Source organism: Parus major, chromosome 13, assembly GCF_001522545.3.
Source record: "Parus major isolate Abel chromosome 13, Parus_major1.1, whole genome shotgun sequence".
NCBI lineage: Eukaryota > Metazoa > Chordata > Aves > Passeriformes > Paridae > Parus > Parus major.
Window position 1 is genome coordinate 6,834,076 of NC_031782.1, and position 19,201 is coordinate 6,853,276.

General features: G+C 46.6%; 1 protein-coding gene across 2 annotated transcripts in view; it reads left to right on the forward strand.

Moving 5' to 3' along the window:
• The first annotated feature begins 6 nt into the window (after positions 1-6).
• MGAT4B (alpha-1,3-mannosyl-glycoprotein 4-beta-N-acetylglucosaminyltransferase B) overlaps positions 7-19,201 on the forward strand; it is a 50,753-nt gene continuing 31,558 nt past the window's right edge. For both annotated transcript variants that reach the window (XM_015641842.1, XM_015641843.1), the window contains exon 1: positions 7-109. In XM_015641842.1, coding sequence (XP_015497328.1) covers positions 13-109 — 97 coding nt within the window. In that variant the 5' untranslated portion in view covers positions 7-12. The remainder of the gene's footprint in view (positions 110-19,201) is intronic.

Genomic DNA, 19,201 nt, shown 5'->3' on the forward strand with positions numbered 1-19,201 from the left:
GGCGAGGAGGCGATGAGGCTCCGCAGCGGCACGGCGCTCACGCTGCTGCTCGGCTGCCTGTGCGCGCTGCTCTCGCTCTCCTGGTACGGCGCCTTCGGCGGGCACAAAGGTAAGGGGGGCTCGGCCGCCTCCGCGGGGGCCCGGCCGCCGCCCCGCCGCCGGGGAGGGGGTGCGGGGACTCCGCGAGTCGGACCCCGGGGATGCGCTGGGATCCAGACATCCTGAGCATCCTCTGGAACCTGGGCGATCCCGAAGGGCAGAATCCTGCTGGAGCCCCAGGGGTGCGGACTCGGCGGGATTCTCTGTGCCCCTGGCCCCGCGGTACCCCCTGGTCCCCACGGGACCGTGACCTGTGGAACCTTTGGGGCCGCTGCCCGTGCTCGGCTGGGCGGGAGGTGCCCCAGCCGGGGGTCTCTGCTCGTCCCCCAGCCGCGCTGTGGCCAGGGGTGCCCACGGAGGGTCGGGGAGCTGTGGGGTGATGGGCAGGCTGTTGTCCGGATCGGGGTGCGCTTGGCTTGGCTTTGGCGATGTGCTTCTTTGCACTCCCATGTTAATGGCCAAAATCTTCATGGGCGATAGGAGCCAGGTGGGTTAAATCTGCGTTAAAGTGTGGTAGTGCCAGCAACTGGGGGGAGCTCTCAAATGCTGGGGGTTCTCTGGGCAAACTGGTGAGGGGAGATGGAGCATCTCTGCCTTCCTGCATGTGTCTCTTGTAGCTCGATGCTGAGTCCAGTAACTTCACTGGATGTGGGACAGGTGTGAGGGCTGTGGCTTCAGCACACAAATATTGGTGCTGGCTTTGCACTGAGTAGGCAGCTGCAGAGCAGAGGTGCAGGGCTCTGTCCCACCGAGGCTGCAGAGGAATCCTGTGCAGGTGTTGCAGAGATGCTTGCTGCTGGTTTTTCCTGACAACACAATAGTTGCTTTTCTCCTCCCAGTCTCTCACTCAAGCAGTGCACTGGACTTAGTCTGGCCTGGAGGACAATTCTGACAGTTGCTTCTGAATTGTGTCTCTGTACTGTGTATGAGTGTGTAACCTCCTATGCCTGTGGTAATTGCTCAGCTCTTCCAGTTCCTGCACTTTTAGAGGTCATTAAAGGTGTGTGGTCTGACCAACCAGGCCTTGACTCTCTCCTTCCACTGGCTGTGTAAGCATCTCTCCCTGCTACAGGTGAGAAGCAGCTTTTGGTGAGTGTGAGCTGTGACTTGATGGATTTGCACTCCTGTGGCACACCATGCACCATCACAAGGTGCAGCTTGTGCGTAGTGCAAGGCTGGCATCAGGGCTGGGGCAACTCTGGGTGCAGGTTTTTTGGCTCTGATGGGCCAGATGACATGAGCCAATCCAGCCCCTTCCCTGGCAGCAGGCCAGGGGTACCTGGGAGGTGCCATTTTGTCCTGGCAGCTGCAGGTGTCTGACAGGTGGCTGCTTGGATTCCTCTGCCTCATTCATCACTGAAGGCTCTCCTGTTGTGCTGCTGAGGTGGTTTAAATCCCACTAGAGCTGCCTCCTGCAGAGGTTTGTGTTTTGGGTGTTTGCAGTGCAGGCGTGCTGCCTTGGAGGATTGGTTTGCTTCTGCTGCTGGTATTTTTAAGTGGCCACAATGTTTGCATACCCAGGTGTTACTGTTGTGTGTTGCTTTCAGACAGAAGTGCTAGACGGGAGTTGTTCAGGGGCAGAGGAACGCTCTGAGAACTGCCCTGTGGTTACCACTGAGCAGTGGCTTTGCTTGCAGCTCCCTCTCATAAATAAAGCAAAAGCAGCGTGCAGTGCTGTGTGGGCTCCAAGCAGCCCCTCCTGCTTTCAGAAGCAGGGTGGCCAACCCCACTAGGCAGTCTGGGCTGTGTTGTCCTTTGACACACTTTTAACAAGCAGCTTTTCCCTTTGGCTCGTGCAAGTACCAAAATAACAACCCTGGGTACCACTGTCCCTGTCCTTCTCGGCAGGATCCTCTCCGGATGCGCGTTTTCCTCTGGCAGCAGCAGGTTGTCAGCTGCACACGGTGATGGCTACAGCAGGTCACAGCCAACACGGGCTGGCTGTGTCAGCACAGCAGCTTTCCAGCTATTGTGGTCACTTATGGATCAGGCCCTTATTCCATACAGAGCTGGAGAAGACCTTGAGAGGTCACTGAGTCCATCTCCTGTCCTCCGCAGGATTGCTGATAACCAACCCCTTCCTGACAGATGTTTGTCCGCTCTTGAAAACCACCAATGACAGGGACTCCTCCTAAGCTCCCCAGACAATCTGTTTGACATTTAGCAGCCCTCATATTAGGTTTTTCTTATGATTCGTACAGAAATGTCTTTTTCTTCAGTTTAGTTTCAGGATTGCTCTTTTTTTTTTTCCATTTATTGGGCACAGACAGAAAAGTTCCTTCTGTCTTTCTTTGCAGCAGGCCAGTATGTATTTGGAAATGGCTATCATTTCCCTTACTAATACAGACTAAACCACACTGGTTCCTTTGATCACTCTTTTTTAGGTCATGTATTCTCAGTCTGCAGTTGCTCTTGTTGCTCTCTTCTGGACCATCATCCTTGGTGAGGAGTGATGCTTAACCTGGGATACAGGGCCAAAGTTGCTGCTGTATTTTTGTTCAGAAGACTAAGGGTTGCTTCATATCTTTTACAAACAATGATCCTGTTTATATATCCCACTGTGTGTGCTTTTCACTTTTGCCATAGGTGACTCATGTTTATATTTTTTTATCCCATCAACCCTTCAACTATTCCTCTCCAGATGTTTTCCTGCTTTTCATTCATTATCTCGTGTTTGTTCAGTTAATTATTCTTACCAAATTGCATTACCTCACGCTTGTCCTTGTTGAACTGCGTTGCTTTTTTTTTTTTCCAGACTTCTTCTTCTAAATTATTGTGATTGTTTTGAATTCTGATCTTATCCTCCTCCGTGCTTGCAGTCCCTCCCAGCTTGGTGTAGCCTTCCAGGGCAGTCAGCCTGTTTTCTCTGCCATCAGCCAAGCTGTGGATGAAAACACTGACTGGTGTTGGATCTGGGATGGGTTCCACTGGAAGGTGCTTCAGTAGAGCCCCCAGGCAGTGCTCAGAGAGCAGTGCCCCGTTCACAGCTGGTCCTCCCAGCAGTGCTGGTCCTACCTTCGGGCAGCTCAGGCCAGTCCCTGCATCCCTGGATACGTTATGGGGATGTCCCATCAGACACTATCAGAGGTCTCTGAAATCTTTGCTTCTTCTCCCATTCCTGCAAGTCCTGATGCCCTGTCACTGAAAGAAATATGAGAGATTTGATGTGATTTGTTCTTGATGAACAGAGGTTATCCCTTGTTCAAGTTCTCCTTGTTTTCTAAGCACTTCAACTGAAGTTAAGCTGATTATTCTATAATTTCCTTCCTCCTTATTCTCGTACCTGTATTTTTCAAAGATAGGCTTTGTATTTGCCAGTCCTCTGTAACATCTGTCATCCCTTGTGAGTGACTGGAGACAATTCCCTGTGATCCTGAGTTGCTGATGTCATTGAGTTCTGGGGAAGGTGGTGCTGGCAAGGTGTCTGCATTGCCTCCAGTGGGGAATAATATGATATTAAAATGTAAGGCATTGCAGAATCTGCGTGTCTTCCCACTCTGTGTTGAGAGGACAAAACAATTAATTGAAAGAAAATAAACCAGAACAAACCATCTCTAGAGCTGCTTTTCTGAGACCAGCTCAGGGCTTGTTTACCTGCTAATGGTGTTCTGCTCTGCTGTGGTTATTAGTAAAGTTTTGACCTCATGGCCTGAAAAAACAGATGCTGCCTCTTTCCAATTATAAACGGGGTTTGAAATAGTCTGCTGGAGTGGGAAGAGAAGGGCAGCCTCAAATAGCACAGCCACTCACCCAGGCAGCCGGTGTCCAGCATCACGGGCTGTTCGGAGGTGGGCCACGTGCTGTGCCTCATGGTGGTAGGTGTCTTGGCCAAAGTCTGATATTCTTTCTTTGCTGATTTTAGATTCAAATATGGTTTCACTTCCCAAAACCACAAGCTGGCCTGCAGAAAGCTCTTTTGTAACCTGGTGTCAGGCACTGGACGTGTAGGGTTTAATTGTGGAGGATCAGGCCTTTGGGAAGGTGCAGGCAGGTTTGGGTGTTAATGTGCCCGATGTGGGGACTCCAGGGCACTTGGGACTTACTGAGGGATCAAGATAACCAAGAAGGTTTCATGGCTTTAGGTGAGTCACAAGTACAGATAGGATGAAGGCAAACAATTTAACCTACCAATTAAATTGTTGTGGTTTATTAATTTCCAGTGGTGAAAACCGTTCAGTTCTCATCCATAATGTTTGTTCTTATCTTGACTGACTGGCCATGTACTGTTTATACAGCCCTTCTCCTTGTCCTTTGCAGCCTGTGCCAGAGCCATAAATGCTGCAGGATATTTGGGGTTTAAGTGTTGAGATTTGATTTTTAATTGAACAGGAAATTTTAAATCTTGTGTTGAACCTTTTAGGAGACTCCCAATGTGCTGCCTGTTGGAAATGCTACAGGTAGAGGTTGGCATGGTACCTCCTCAGTGTGGCTGTGTAGCTCAGGGCAGGCTCTGGACCCATGTTGCCTGTGCAGGCTTCCCCTGGGAAGTTTTTTCTCCATCAAATTTTAATGATTTTGAGTTACTCATTGCCAGCCAACTCCTGGCTTACATCATAAAACCCCAACTGCAGTCAACTCTGTAGCTGTAGATTTGCCTGCAAAGTGGTGTTGCTGTTTGTGTGGTGGCTTCACACCCCCAAGATCAGCTGTGTGGTATTTTGGATGCTCACCTCGTGGGAACTGTTCTTCCTGTGGATGTTGTGGAAGCGCACAGCGCCTTGAAAGGCTCACCAGGCACATCCTGGCTGGGTGTCCTGGTGCAGGTCTGAGCCCAGGGTTTCTCCCTTGGTTTGTGAGTGTGGTGAGGAGCAGGAGGCTGGGTTTGGTGGCTGTGGGGCACTGGCTGCAGCGTGGAGGTTGCTCTGGTGCAGCAGGGAGGGCTCTGTAAGGAAATATCGCTCGTGCAGTGCCGCGCGCGGCGGGATGCTCTGCTCGCTGGGGGTGTCCTTTGTGGGAAGCAAACTTTGTCCCGGAGGGATGTTCCTCTGAGTGTGTTTACAAAGTCTTCTTCTATAGTGCATAAAAGCCGTGAACACTAATCCGCTCTGGAAGCAGCAGAGTCAAAGCTTGATACCATTAAATACGAGCCGTGTCCTGCGGCATGTGGGGTTCCCGCTGCTTTTTCATTTCTGTTGCCTGCACCAGCTTGACTTCAGGTTTTTGTAGTTTCTTTGAGGTCTCAGGCACTGCCTGCAGCGAAATGGATACGAGTGCAAGTCCTGGTTTGAGCTGGGATTGCTTCACGGCAACCCTTGCAAGCGTTTCCCAGGAGGAGAGACACCAGCAGGAGACCCAGGAGTGCTTTTGAGGGCTGAGGAGGAGCAGGCAAGGACCTGGCTAGGGAACCATGGAGCTTGGAAATCTGTCATTAAAATGGGTGGTGAACAAAATGATGTGCAGGAGCATTTCTGAGAGACTTTACATGGGCTGGGTGGTGCTCAGCAGATGTGTGAAATTGGTGGCTGGAATGTGGCAGCATTTGCAAAGTTATTGCACCTGTGACTTGAACAAATTCATCCCAAGAACGAGAGGCACTGTGCAATCTGTTGATATGCATTTATCAAAATAAGTAGTTCATTGTCTGGAGTCACCTGTATACTGTTTTTTATTTATTTGCAGGTTTTTTTAAGGCCATTAAATGGGGCTCTTGACCGGTATTGTGTGTGCAGTTGCTGTGTCCCATTGCTGCTCCCACAGTAAACGCTGTGGCTGTGTGATGGAGTTGAAGTTACAAGGAATCTCTCCTAACCTGTGCTCTTCAGCACAGACCTGGAGTTGTGGCTGTGCTGTGTCCCTCCCAGTCCTGGAAAATTCAGCTGGCTGGTTTCATGCCTCAGCTCCCATCTACTCTCTGGGGACAGTGACATCTCTTGTCTCTGAGGTTTGGAGGACACTGCCACACTTCTGTGACAGCAGGGTCTGTGTCAGCACGTAGGAGAGGAGCAGTCAGAGGAGGTTAACACACACACACCCCCAATTACATCAAGTACTTCTCTTGGTTTACTTCTGTTGCAGAACAAAACTCATTTGCGATTCCCTTTGATTCATCTAAAACAAATCATTGATTTGTACTTATATCCTGAATGTTCATTGATTATTCACTTAGTGTTTAATGTAAAACACATCTATAGCTGGCTAGTTTAAGTGAAGCTGCCAGTCATCTCCAGAAAGCCTTGAAGCCACTAAGTGCTGGAGAAATTGCTTTAGCAATAGATGGATAAGGCTCCTGCAGGTAGGCTTGGATTATCCATGGTTCTCCCAAACCAGTCACCAAAGGACCAGTTTTTCTGTTTGTGGTATAAAGTAACACAAACAAATACCCATTCTGGGGTGCCTGGCTCAGCACAGGCATCCACAGCCACCAGGACTTGGAAGGAAACTCTTGAGGCTGAGCCACCTGCCTAAAAATACTTAGAGATGATGCTTAATGTTCCTGGTAAAGATTTTCCATATCATTTTTGTGCCAATTGTAATGTTCAAGTTTTCTTATGAGACAGAGATGAAGAGGGTGTGAGATTGGGTGGGTGAAGAGGGCTGCTGTGGTGGCAGAACTCACTGGGCAAATTAAAGGATTGTGGAAAGTATTAAAATAATCAAAGAACTTCAGCGGGGATGGGCAGGTTTGCATTGTTAGGAGGAGAGTCTTTTCAGGGAGGGCTGATCAAGTATCTGCTTAGCAGCTTCCTGATACAGGCACAGGATTGTTGTCTTTGATGGAGGGGAAAAATTTTTTTCTGCCTTTTTCAGTTGAATTGCAGCATAGGAGGCTTTTTATTCAGTGTCAGTTTTTATTCAAATGCCCTTCTTGGGTTTATTTTTGAGCTTGCATCAGGCTTCCCTTGCAGAGCAGGAAAGTCTGGGAGTGGCAGATTCCTGTATTAAAGAATCTCTTTCTGCATTAATTGTGTCACTGGCCAATTCTCTTTCTGTTTTTGTCCCAGTGTCAAGTCACATTTGAGTCTCCAGGATCAGTGCATTAGCATGGATGCATCTCTGATGCACAGGGATGGCTCTGTAACTCTGTCCTCTCTCCTGCCTGCTCCTGCCTTGCCAGTATTTAAATACTCCATCCCTCCTGTGCTACATACAGGATAAACGCTTACCCAAAGGTTAATCTGTATTTTGAAGTGACTAGAAATGCACACGAAAATGACTTGTGCAAGATATTTTAATTTCTGCTTATATTAAAGAGGACAGCAGCAGCGTTAAAATGTAAATCATTAGGCATTAAAGAAACTTCTGGGCAAAAATTAATCTCCACCTGTCTTTTATGTTCATGATGAGTTTTGTTGTGCTGCAGTGTCCATTTACTTGTGGCCATAATTGCCACTGGTGGTTTAGGAGCTGTTGGTAGTGGGATGGATGCTGAACTGTAGGAAGAGCAAGGTGTTGGCTTACGTCAGTGCTGCTGCCTGGTCCATACCTGTTGAATAATGAGTTTTTAGACCATCCTGATTGCATTTTCAAGTCTGTCTTAGAGCACTTAGGTTTTTCTTCTCTCGCTGCAAGGCCAAAGCTTTCTGGAAGGTTCAGAGACCCCTTTTTGTCACTTACTGCTTGTACTTACGTGGCACTAAGTCCTCTGTGTATTGTCAGTGTTTTGAGGAATGTCATGGCTTGGGGAGGAGGCCTGTGGTACCAAAAGGTTGTGTTTACAAGCTCTTGTAAATAATCAAAGAAACCCTTCCAGTCCTGAGAAATTAGCTCCTTAAAGATCTGTGTATATATATTTTATACAGTGAAAACATGTAGTGGTTTAGTTCAAGTGTAGTAGTGAGGCCAGCCCTGCCAGTATCAAGAAATTCACCCAGAAGCTGGAGAGGATTTCTGAGGGAGAACTATGTTTCTTTATTCCTCCCCAAAAGACAGTCAGGGGAGCAGAGCTGCTGTGCAGCGTCCCCAGGGTGTGTCCCCACGTGAAAAACAAGAGCAGTGTTTGTCTGTGTCCTTTGCCGGGTGAATGGATGGGTCTGGCAGTGGCTGAGCTCTGTCAGAGTCAACCACAGACAAGTACCTATCAGATAAATTATTCAGTTAATGCTGGCAGAAGTGTTGGGGTGGTCTCCCCTTCCTCTGCTCTGTGCCCAGACTGTGAGCTTTTACTTTATTTGATCTCGCCTTTCATGTTTTAACTATTCCTTTCTTGTGCCACCTCTCATTGCGCTCTCTGGAGCTGGCTTTGATATCTTTTCCCTTTGTCTTCTATTTCCCTCAGTTTCCTCCCTTTCTTCTTCCTTTGATGTTGTAGAAAATGACCAGGATGGAGATCTTCCCATGTCTTCCCTCTCTTAATCTTGACCGGTTCACGTTATCCACTTTTTGAAGAACTTTACCAGATACTGACCCAATAGTGTGGCTTTCTTAACACCAAGCAGTGATTTTGGGTAGAATCTGGTTTAGACTGCTTGGGGAGGATTTAGATGCTTGGGATGGTGCTGGTCCTTGCACTGAGTTTCTGGGGCTGTTGTGGGTCTCTGGAGTGGTGGTGAGGCCAGGCACAGCCCCCAGGACAGACCATCCTGATGCCAGAGTGAGGATGTGCCGTGGGGATGTTTCCACAGGCGTCACATCAGCTGGAGCTGATGGGCAGCAGGAGCTCATCCTGCACTTCACATACAGAGCTTCAGCTAACTTGATGGAAAAGCAAAAATTGTGTTTAAAAGGAGATTAGTTTGCTAACTTTGAGGAGCAAGAAGTATTTAGGAAAAAAACTGGAAATGCAAATTCTGGCTGAGCACAAGCTTTGTCATTTGATGGCTGAAATTCTCCACTTTGTTGTGCCAGTGAATCCACATGAAACATGTATTTTCCCCGAGCTAAAGAGCTGACCTGGGTGGGGGAGGTAAGTGCTCTGAGTGGTGGATGAGCATAATTAGGACATGGATTGTGGGTTGGCTCTGTATAGATCAGTTTGTGTTTCGTTAATGTCTGGTTCCACCCTGTCTGTCTGTTTTATTGGATTAATTTATTACTTTCTGAAAGTGCCTCTCCAGTGAGCTAAAATATCTATTTACTGGAAGTATTTGGTTGCCATGAAAAAGTGTATTTGGCAAGTGTTTGGCAAATATTAAGTACTTTCTCCTGTTTCTTTTGCAATTTAATCTTCTATTTATCTTGGGTATTGATTGCTGAAGGCCTTGGTAATTATTTGCTGATTTTGAAAACAATTATTTTAGAGGCTCAAATTACTTTTGTAATGTTAATCATTACCTTGGTGTGCTTGCTTTAAAGGATGGGGTCCCTCTGACAGCTCCAGGGTGGACATTTACTGTCTGAAACAATGCTGGCATCTTAAAATCACAAAATCATTACTGGTGTTTTGTTCCCAGAAGGAAGCAGATACTTGCAGAGATGCAAACCTGGCAGTTGCAGTCAGCTCACAAATTCACTGTTCCTCTTGATGGGAGGAGTGGCCAGTTTCTGAAGTCAAATAAAAATACGGTTACATTAAGTTTCCAGATTAATTTAATGGTGTGTTGGCCGCAGGGCTGGTGGGGCGAGGGGCGGCTCCGCTCTGGTGGCAGTGGAGCTCTGCCAGGGGGAGAGAAGCCACACTCTGAAGGGTCTCACACTTGCAAGTGAATGTGGTGCCATACAGAGGCACATCTTGCTTTGGGGGAAGGTGAGAAATTGAAAAGTCTCTGCTGGGAGCTGAGTAATTGGCACCTGCTATTATTGTGTTCCTCCTCCCCCTTTTAATAACTTGTTTATAGAGATACCTCTCCTACAGATCTCATTACACAGCCATAAAGCATGATTCTTTAAAAAACACATGCATTCCTATTCATGTCGGGTCTGAATACCTACCTCCTTCATGTTCCTTAAGGAGAAGGGATGGTTTTTGTGGTATCCAGGCCTTTTTCCTCACTGCTGGTCAGAGTCACAGCTGCCCATGAGGAGACGAGCTGTGTCCTTGCCATACCTGGATGGAGATGTAATTCTTTCATTAATACAAAATCTGGCAGGCAATTAGAGTGGCTGGGAGGGGAATTTTGTCTTCTTGTTATTCTAGGCCTTGAGGCAAGGGGTTGTGTTGTCTGTTTGAGTGACGTTGGCCTGATCTCCACCAGAGCTTGCACAGTGACATACATTGCTAGAGAGCACGAGAGGCGACGTTTGGCATACGCCCCTGGGATCTCCAGTGCACTGAATCCCACTTCCTGCTCATGCATCAACTGATATGTTTAATTGGTTTTAACAGTTTCATCCTTGTTCTTTTATTAGTGGATCGTGGTGCAAAAGGAAGCTGGGAGCGTTTTTGGATCCTGTCCTGGGTAATTTGATGAGTAAGTCTTGCTGAGCTTCATCTCTCTACAGGTGCAGTGATGCATCTCCTGCAGGGGATGTGGTGGGAAGAGCATCTCCTCCTCCTCTTCCCAAACACATATGCAGGGAAGGAAGAGGAGGAGAGGGCAAAATCATGTCTGTGGCAATTATTTTCTAATTCTTTTCAGCACCTTATAGAACAAGAACGATGAAGGGAGTCTCAGAAAAGAGGCCATTCCAGCTAGCCCTGGCAGGGATGTAATCTCTTTTCTTCATACTGAGGTATAAAGATAATTCCAATCGGGATTGAAACAGCGGATGGCAAATAATTCTTGAACAATCCGCTTATGGTGTTCCAGGATGCGAATGAAAACCACTAATGGGATAAAGAAGGATCTAGATAATTATCTTGACTGCATTAAATCCCATCCTTTCAGGAGAATACTCTTGTGTGGACACCAATTTCATGTGTATCAAATGCTAAAGCTGACTAGACATTTTCAGAAGCTGTCTGATTCCAACACAGCCATCCTCTTTTGGTGATCATCTATCTTTTATTTACCTGGTTGGTCATAATAAATCTGATTTCTGGTCTCTGCTGCCCTGTTTCCTTTTTTCCCCCTCCCCACAGCAGGTTAAAGCTGTGACACACATTCTCTCCAGGGCAGATTTGAAACCTCCTTCATCTTTTTCTCCTTTCATTTGGTCTGCTGTTTTGAGAGACTTCCTGGGGTTTTTTTCCCCTGTTTTATAGCTGGTAGTGCTGTTGTTTTAAGTCTGACAGAAGAGCTGCATGTAACATTTAGGTGTGCAAGATATTTTTTAAATTGATCCATTTTTTTTCCCCCATCATGAGCTCTGCCTTGCGGTGTGGGGGACGGCGCTGTGCTGCAAAACAAATCCAGTTGTACAGTCAGCTAATGAGGCTCTTGTTGTAGGCTCTTTGTGTTTGAATCTAATGGACACCCCATGGATGGAATGGAGGATGGCAGAAAGAGAAAGGAGCAGTTTTGTAATGACTGAGACCTTGACATTTGCATGGGGTTGGCTCAGTTAAAAGCGTTCAAAGCTTTGCACTACAGAAACCCTGTTATCTGAGACCCCATGGTCAGAGAAAAGGGTGGCACAAATGCACCTCTAAGAATGTGGGTGACAGAAAAGCACCTCTAGGAAGTGGCTGATCTTTTATTATCCCCCAGCAGCTCAGTCAGCTGCATTTTCCAGCTGTCAGAGAGCCATTTCTCTCCAGCCTCACATCAAGTGTTCCCCAAGTGAACTGAGGCATGTCTGAGCTGGCTGCAGCATCTTGTGGTGAGCCAGGCTGTGTGTCCCACAATGGGAGCAATCTGGAGACTCTCAGCTGGAGATGGCTGCCCACGAGCTGTCCTCCAGCTGGAAGAGGAGGATTGGCGGTTGGCACCATTCCTTTGCTCTCCAGAGGACAGATGCTGTTCATGCCTCTTTTGTCAGGGAAAGAGTCCCATCATTCATTTGGAGAGTGCCCAAATGCAGCTTCTCAGTAGCAGCCCCTCTGAAACCACAAGGTTCCCATCTTTACTTGCTGGCATGGCAGCCTTGTAAAGCTCAGTTGTCTCTAGAAGTACAGAAGGACTTTCTTGTTCTTAGTGAGAAGTCAAAGGGGAAATTCTGTCCCGTCCAAGGTGGACTTGGGTTTCCAATCTCCCTCACGTGGCAGAGAGAGGTTAGAAGGGCCAGTTTTGTGCTGAAATCCACGAGTTGGTGTGTCTCTTTTTGCTGTGAACTGTAATTTGCTCTTGACACCAGAACTGCTGTTGACACCACCATGAGCTGTCACTTGCCTGTCCCATCTGGAGGATGCCCTTAGAGGCACGTGAAGCTCAGCCTTTCCATACCTGGGTTTGGGGCAGGTAGTCTGCACAAGGGTGTGATGTGCAACTGGGCACACCCTGATAAGGCACTTGCCAAGCAGGCTGTGTGTGGAGAAAAGGATACGTGGGATCCTTGCAGCCTCTGGAAGGCTCTTAAGGAAATGGGTCATGTTTAAAAAATGTGGTCATTTTTTGTTTTGGTGACATGATTCTTGAACATCAACTCTTAAATTGAAATGCTCACACAGAAGAGTCAGTGTCAAGACATCTTCACCTTCTGATCACAGTAGTGTGCCCTGTGACTCCAGGAGCAGGGCTCAGCTTTAACAGTGATGCCTGGTACAGCCTTTTTGCCTAAAAATTTTTGCCTGACATTCTGCAAGAGGAGTCTGGCAAACTCCGACAGCTGATTCCTTAAAATCAATTGATTGCTGCTTGAAATAAGATATCTATCCTACACACTTGTGACTTGCACAGAGATCTTGATGGGCATTTTCACCTGGGTCTTGGTATCACTGCACACCCTTCAGATGAAGCACTCATTAAGAAATCTCATTACTTGCTCCGTTAAAGGTGTCTGGTTAGCTGAGTTGCTAATTGAAGTGTCCTTTCTTCAACCCAGTGTTGTGATGGAGAAGTTCCTGGAGCTGTTATGTCAAGTGTTACCTCCACAGAGCATTATAAATGATCTCCTGCCATCTCCTGCTTGGGTGAGTGCTACCCAGAGAGAAACTGTTTTTTTCCAGATGTCTGCACAGCTCTCAAGTGACTTGCACGATGCACACACACAGAAAGGCAGATACTTCATGTCTCTTTGGAAATCTGTCAAGACAGTGGCAGATCGCTTAGCCTAGGTCGTGCTGTCCCTAACTTCTAAAATGCAGGCCAACGAGTATTGCTGTAATAGTTAAAGGCCAAGAAAAATTACAACCTTTAGTCCTTCGTAGCAGCTGTGGTCATCAGAGGAGGTGTTTTACTCCTGGGATTGAAATTTTCAGCACTTGTCTGTTGTTGCAGAGTGCTGGTTAGCTGTTCTGCAAGCCTGCTAACCAAAGGTTGCCATTTCTGCAGGTACCCCTGATGGTGCTCAGAGGCCCCAGCTGGGACCAGGATCCTCTCTAGTGTGCCCTAAATGTCCTGGGTGCCCTGGGAACCCTCCCAGAGAGCTTCACCATGAAAGGCTGGGCCAGGAGGAGTGAGTCCCTGTGGGTGAGGTGGTTGTCAGTGGCAGAATTTGAAATCCACATTGACTCATCAGCATTGCTTGGTTACCAAGGTCACTGCAGTGCTGGGACGTACGTGGGGGTCATTTGCATCAGACTTCAGTGTTTCATGGAGAGGAGGAAAGGGAAGATGTTGACAAGAGACAAGCTTGTAGGTGGGTAGAATTCAGATCACTGCCAGCCAGTGCAGGAAAGGTCAAGAAATTCTTTAGTCTGCTGGTGTGTGGCGTAGCACATCGGCAAGAAGGTGTGGATTTTGTACATGCACTCATGTTTAGTTTGGCTTTCAGGAGAAGTCCTTATTTCTTCTCCTGCTGCCAGCTTCTTTGGAGTTGCCCTCCTTCCCTCTGCTCTGCCTACATTTCTTGCTGTGATTTCAATTATTTATACCATTTCTCTTCCCCTTAAACTGCTCCACTGCCTGTGCACTATGGAAGCAGCTGTCGCTTCCCAAGCCTGTTCCGCTGATGTGTGAAGAGCCGATCCCTGTGCACACAACTCGTTAAGAGCATTTCAGGGCCCTTCAGAGTGGGCAACTATGTGGATGTAAAATTGCAATTGGATCTTACCTTACAGAAGATTTTAAAGTGCAGCTGGTGAAGTAATGATCTACTTATTAATGTCAAATAGCAGGAGGGAGCTGCTCAGGGTAACAAGGGGAGAGAAGGAAGAGTTTTGAAGAGGAGTATGTCCCGTTCTTCTGATGAAAATTTAGCAGCTTAAAACTAGAGGTTACTCTCTTTGTTCCACCAGTATGCATTCAGCAGAACCTCATTAAAATAATTTAATTTCTTTTTGACGTAGGCTGATGTCACAGAGGTGACAGGGAGGCACAACCTCACCCGCCTGGGCTGGATCCAGAGCTGAGGCTGAGAGAGGCAAATTCAGCCATTCAATTTAGTCCTCCCTCATTTTTACCTCTGCAGCATTAAGCTTGGAGAATGAGCAGAAAATGTTTAAATCCCTTTCTTCATTGCTGCCATGTCCAAACTGAATTAACTCTTATCCAAAAGCAGCCTGTGCTGTAGGAAACATCTGCCATGGTCCAAATTATGTTTTGAGGTCAGAATTAAAATGTATGTAACTGTTGAGCAGTGAATAATGAATACTCAAATCCCACTCTTTGCCAACAGTTGTTTTGCAAGATGTGATTTGTACACATCCCTTGTACCTGTGCAGGTACATGGATGTGTTATTAGAATAGGAACCAGCTCAACGTGTCACAAGAAAGAATGGTTATAAGGTAAAGCAGCTTGCTAGAATTTTAAATAATTTTTTATTTCAAGCTTACATTTATTTATTTGTTTGACTTCTACACATGTAGCTTTTGGAGTGTAATTGATGTGAGGATGCAGTTGTATTCACAGCACATCTGTGTCAGAGACAATATTTATGTGCAATGTCTGTTCCATGAAATATTTGTTCTCTCCTCTTGGCTCCTCCATCCAATAAGTAGATGTGAGCTCTCAGGGAAAGAACAAACAATTTTTAGAGATGTTCTAGATGTAGTCCTTAAAGAATTTTTTGATTGTGTAACTGAAAAGAGCTTTTGAAAAGGTAGAACAAGTCTCAAGTAGAGAATGGCCAGGGAGAGGCTGGTGCCCTGCTGTATTTGATGGACTTTCAGTCTGCTAATGAAGAAAAACTAAAGCTCCCACTTCACAGGGTATTGTCTGAGGACTGAGACTCTTGGGCTGTGTTTGAGTGCATCTGGCTTCCTTTGGGTAGAGGCCATTCAAGTTTGAAAAAATTGCTCAAGTTCCTTAAACTGTGTCCTGTCTTTCAGTGGGAAGTGCAGAGATAATTGGAAAGTAAACTGAGGAGGGACTGTCAGAAAGGAATGAGGCAGAAGTTTGGGCAGGACTCGCTGTGTGCAGAAGTCATGCTTGTGGTGCACAGTGCCCAAGGTTGGTACCAGCGTGTGTCAGAGGTTGCTTCCATGGTACTGCCAGACTCCCAGTGGATGAATGGATGTCTCTGTTCAGGGTGAGGGTCCTGAGGCCCCGAGGCAGTGTAGGGTGAGGGTGGAGTAGGTGAGACCTGACTTCTAGACAGGGAAGTGGATTGATGAAAAGCAAAGCCCTCTACAAGGCTGGCTGGGTGTCATTCAGCCCATTTCACAGGTGGGAAATGAGGGCTCAGGAGAGATTCCCAACCTGCCAGGTGCTTAAATCCCTTTGGAATCTCCCTCCTGCAGCCCCTCAAACACAAATGCCATATCTACAGAAGGATGGGTTTGCATTTCTCTGCTGGCATATTTGTTACTGGAGGAATGCCATTTATTGAATTTTTCTGGGAGATCTCCACTTGTTCTGGGCTGGGAAATCTGTGGGACTCGGGGCAGGAACCTCAAGGTGTGTGTGCCAGGAGGACAGACAGAGAGAGCATCCTCTCTGCATCATCTCACCCTGCTCAGCCCTAAGTTCTTCAGCAAGGCTCCAGAGCCAGACAGAATACACGTGTGTGGAGGCAGCTGGTGCCCGAGCTGCTCGAGGGGAGCAGAGTTGGCCATTAGTGTGCTCAGAGGTTGGATGGATTGATGGTGCTGCCTTGGAAACCCAGGGCCAGGGGACAGGGGTGGAAGGTCACACCACAGGCTGCTGTCGGCACACAAGAATGAGGGAGATTTTTATGTTTTGTGGCGCCTCTTTTCCTGCTTTGGAAAAAGCTTCTATTTAGTGTGTCTGTGTAAATGCTTTATAACCCGAGTGCTGCGAGTAATTGCTCAGAATTCGATGGTGAATTTTAACCATGTACAGACAGTGCCTTCAAGTTCCAAGGATTCTTCTCTCAGATTGTGATGCATTTTTTTACTGCATTTAAATGAGTTATTTTATATAAATTCTGAGTGCTGGCAGGCTTACAGTAACTGGGAGTTTTTAAAGCTTGTTTTTTCTGAGGGACTAAAACAATGTCCTTCTTCCCAACAGCTTTCAAACTTTTGGTCTCAGTTCAGCCCAGTTAGGCCATGGTGTGGAAGCCCCAGAGGTGATCTAATGTCCTCTGGGTATTCTAAAGGTAGCCAAGAGGGCAGAAAAGAGATCTCTTGATGGCTCTGTGGGTGCAGAAAGTGTTATCTTCATAGCCCAAGCCACAAGCAGCTCTTTAATCAAAGCTTTTGGTTGAGTACAGGGTGCCCAGATGTTGGGTTCCCCCCAGGGGTGGGATGTGTTGGGGTGGTTGTAGCCAGCAACATTCTCTGTGCCTGGTCAGCAGCTCAGCCCATCCCTCATAAAGTCCTGCCAATGCAGAAAATAAACAAGACCAAGTTTTTTGTGCTTTCTCACACATCTAGCAAGAGTTAGAAGTAACCACAGAAAGAAAATATTGGAGGGGGGGAGACAGCATTAATGGGCCCATCCATTTCAGTATTCCTGCCTATGGCCAGAGCCTCATTCTCTAATTTTTGTTGCTCTGGCTTTGTTTTTCCTTCATTGCAATCAAGATAATGCAGTACAATAGTGCACTAAGAATTCCAGCTATTCAATTACCTTTCAGAAGTTGACTTAATTGGCTCTTTAAGTGATAGCTCTCTATTGTGTGCAATCAGCACCACTCAAGGAGGGAGCAGGAAGAGAAGGACTTTGTTTCTAATCAATAATCAGAGGTCTTTGAAATAATGCTGCTTGCAATTTGTATCAGTGGTTAAATTACACTGAAGATGATCATCTGCACCTTCCTGGAGGAACATGACTCTAGCACAGTAATAAAGCTTTGCCATCCACAAGCGTGGACTATTTTACTCTGTGTTTCAAGTTAATCCAGTATTCTCCCCTTGAACTTTTATTTCCCCTTCAAGTATTAAAGAAAACCAAAACCAAACTGCTGCAGAGCATGGCACAGATGGTTTGGGAAAGTCTAATATGGAATGACTAATCATTTGGTTTGCACCTCATAAAGTATGCAAATGAATGTGATACCTGATGATAAATAATTCAAAGTTGAGATGCAAGGCAAGGGGAGATGATAGAAGGAATAAATATACGTAAACCAACCTTAAGAAAATAAGCAATCTCAAAAGCCTAAGCTTATCCTCCAAGCTACAGTCCATAGAAACAGCTGCTTCTTTGCTTCCAGTGCTTGAATCCAGGGGACTTCAGGCCAACAGTTTGTAGTCAGTTTGGCCAAAACTACAAATCTGAGGAGCTGCCCTCCTTGCACAGCTCTGTTGCACTTCAGGTCATCGCTGATCCTGGTTTAGGCTGCAGGAAAGCTTTGCCAAGCAGACCAGATTTACTTTATATATATGTTATTAGGTTTATTTTTTCCTAGTTATTTGGTTAAAAGTGATTGTCTGCTTCATTGTTACATTAAAGCTAAAATTACTAGTCATAATTAACTATTTAGTCATAATTAACTATTTAGTCATAATTAAAAATATTTTGAATCCAGAAAAAGGTCTTCTTGAGATTGCAAGAGGCACAAGACTGGAAGTTACATTCAGATCCCTGGTGCTACCACTTCCTGGGGCAATTCCAGCTCCCATCCCCTAATCCATCCCCTCCCATGGGAGCAGGTGAGAACTGCAGATGCAGACCTGTGTGGAACCCCAGGTTTTAATGATTAAGCACCCAGCACACTCCCGGGTAGGGTGTGTGTCTCTCTGCCGTCCATTTTCAACACCTTCTATTGGGAATTTCATTTGCTTTGTGGGAGCAGCCCCGGGATGTTCTTTGCAGAAATTGGACTCTCAGTCCAAGCTGGGATTTAATTGATTAAAGATGCTTCTTCCTTTGCTCAGTGCCCCATCCTGGTAAGAGATGGATAATCACCTTCAGTGCAGTGTTCTTGCAGCAGGAGCGAAGGTGGTGTTGATCCAGATTTACAATCCTGCACCGAAGAGCAGCTTTAAGATCATTTCGCGACTCAGCTTCGTAGGAGTTTTCACTAAACCGTGGAGGTAGCTCGATTTTGCCCTTTTATCAGCCAGAAATAGCGATGCTACAATGTCCTGCTGCAGCTCAGCCTTTGGCAGCGTTCCTGAAATTGCCAGCAGCCCTCTCCCGGCGGCCGCTGGCCGGTGTCAGGCGCCTTCGTGCCCACACACCCCGACAAGGCCACGCTTGTTTGCTGAGGGCTGGTACGGTCCTGCCTCGGTGGAGGAGCGGAGCTGAATGGTCATTTTGTCACGACAGTAATGACAGCATCTGCGCGGTTCCACCGTGCAAGTGTTTCACTGATGATCCCGACTTCCACTCTGACTTTGCAGAGCACCGTGGTGCTGGGAGAGTGTGGCCTCTGTTTACCAGATGAAGTAACTCTTGGTTTGCTCCTAATTTTGTTTGTGTTGAGTTAAGCAATATAGGGGAAGGAAGGAAAATAAGCAACTTTTTTGTTGCAAATTTACTCTGTGGCTTCTTTGGCTCGCGGGAGGTGCTGTTATGATAAAGTCTGATATATTTTCACATCTGCCTACGAAAAATGTAGGATTTATCTTTCAAATGAAATTTTCTCTGCTGCGCTGCCAGCAGGGTTTTTTTGAGTAGCTATTTTTGTGAAATATAACCAGAGAATTTGTATTGGCTTAACACTTAAAATGTAGCCAGGGGAAGATGGAATATTCATCTTTATTGTATTTGTTTCTCCTGTAATGAGACGTTACTGTCTGTCGTAAAGGAAGTGGTTCTCCAGCCCAGGGACCATGCCCAGTGATTTTCTGTTTGCTCCATTAGCTCGTGTGCAGACCTCCTGATTTTTTTATGTGCATGTGCTTTTCTACTTGTTTAATCCTGCCAACTGCTCTTCTGGTTGGAAATCCATTTC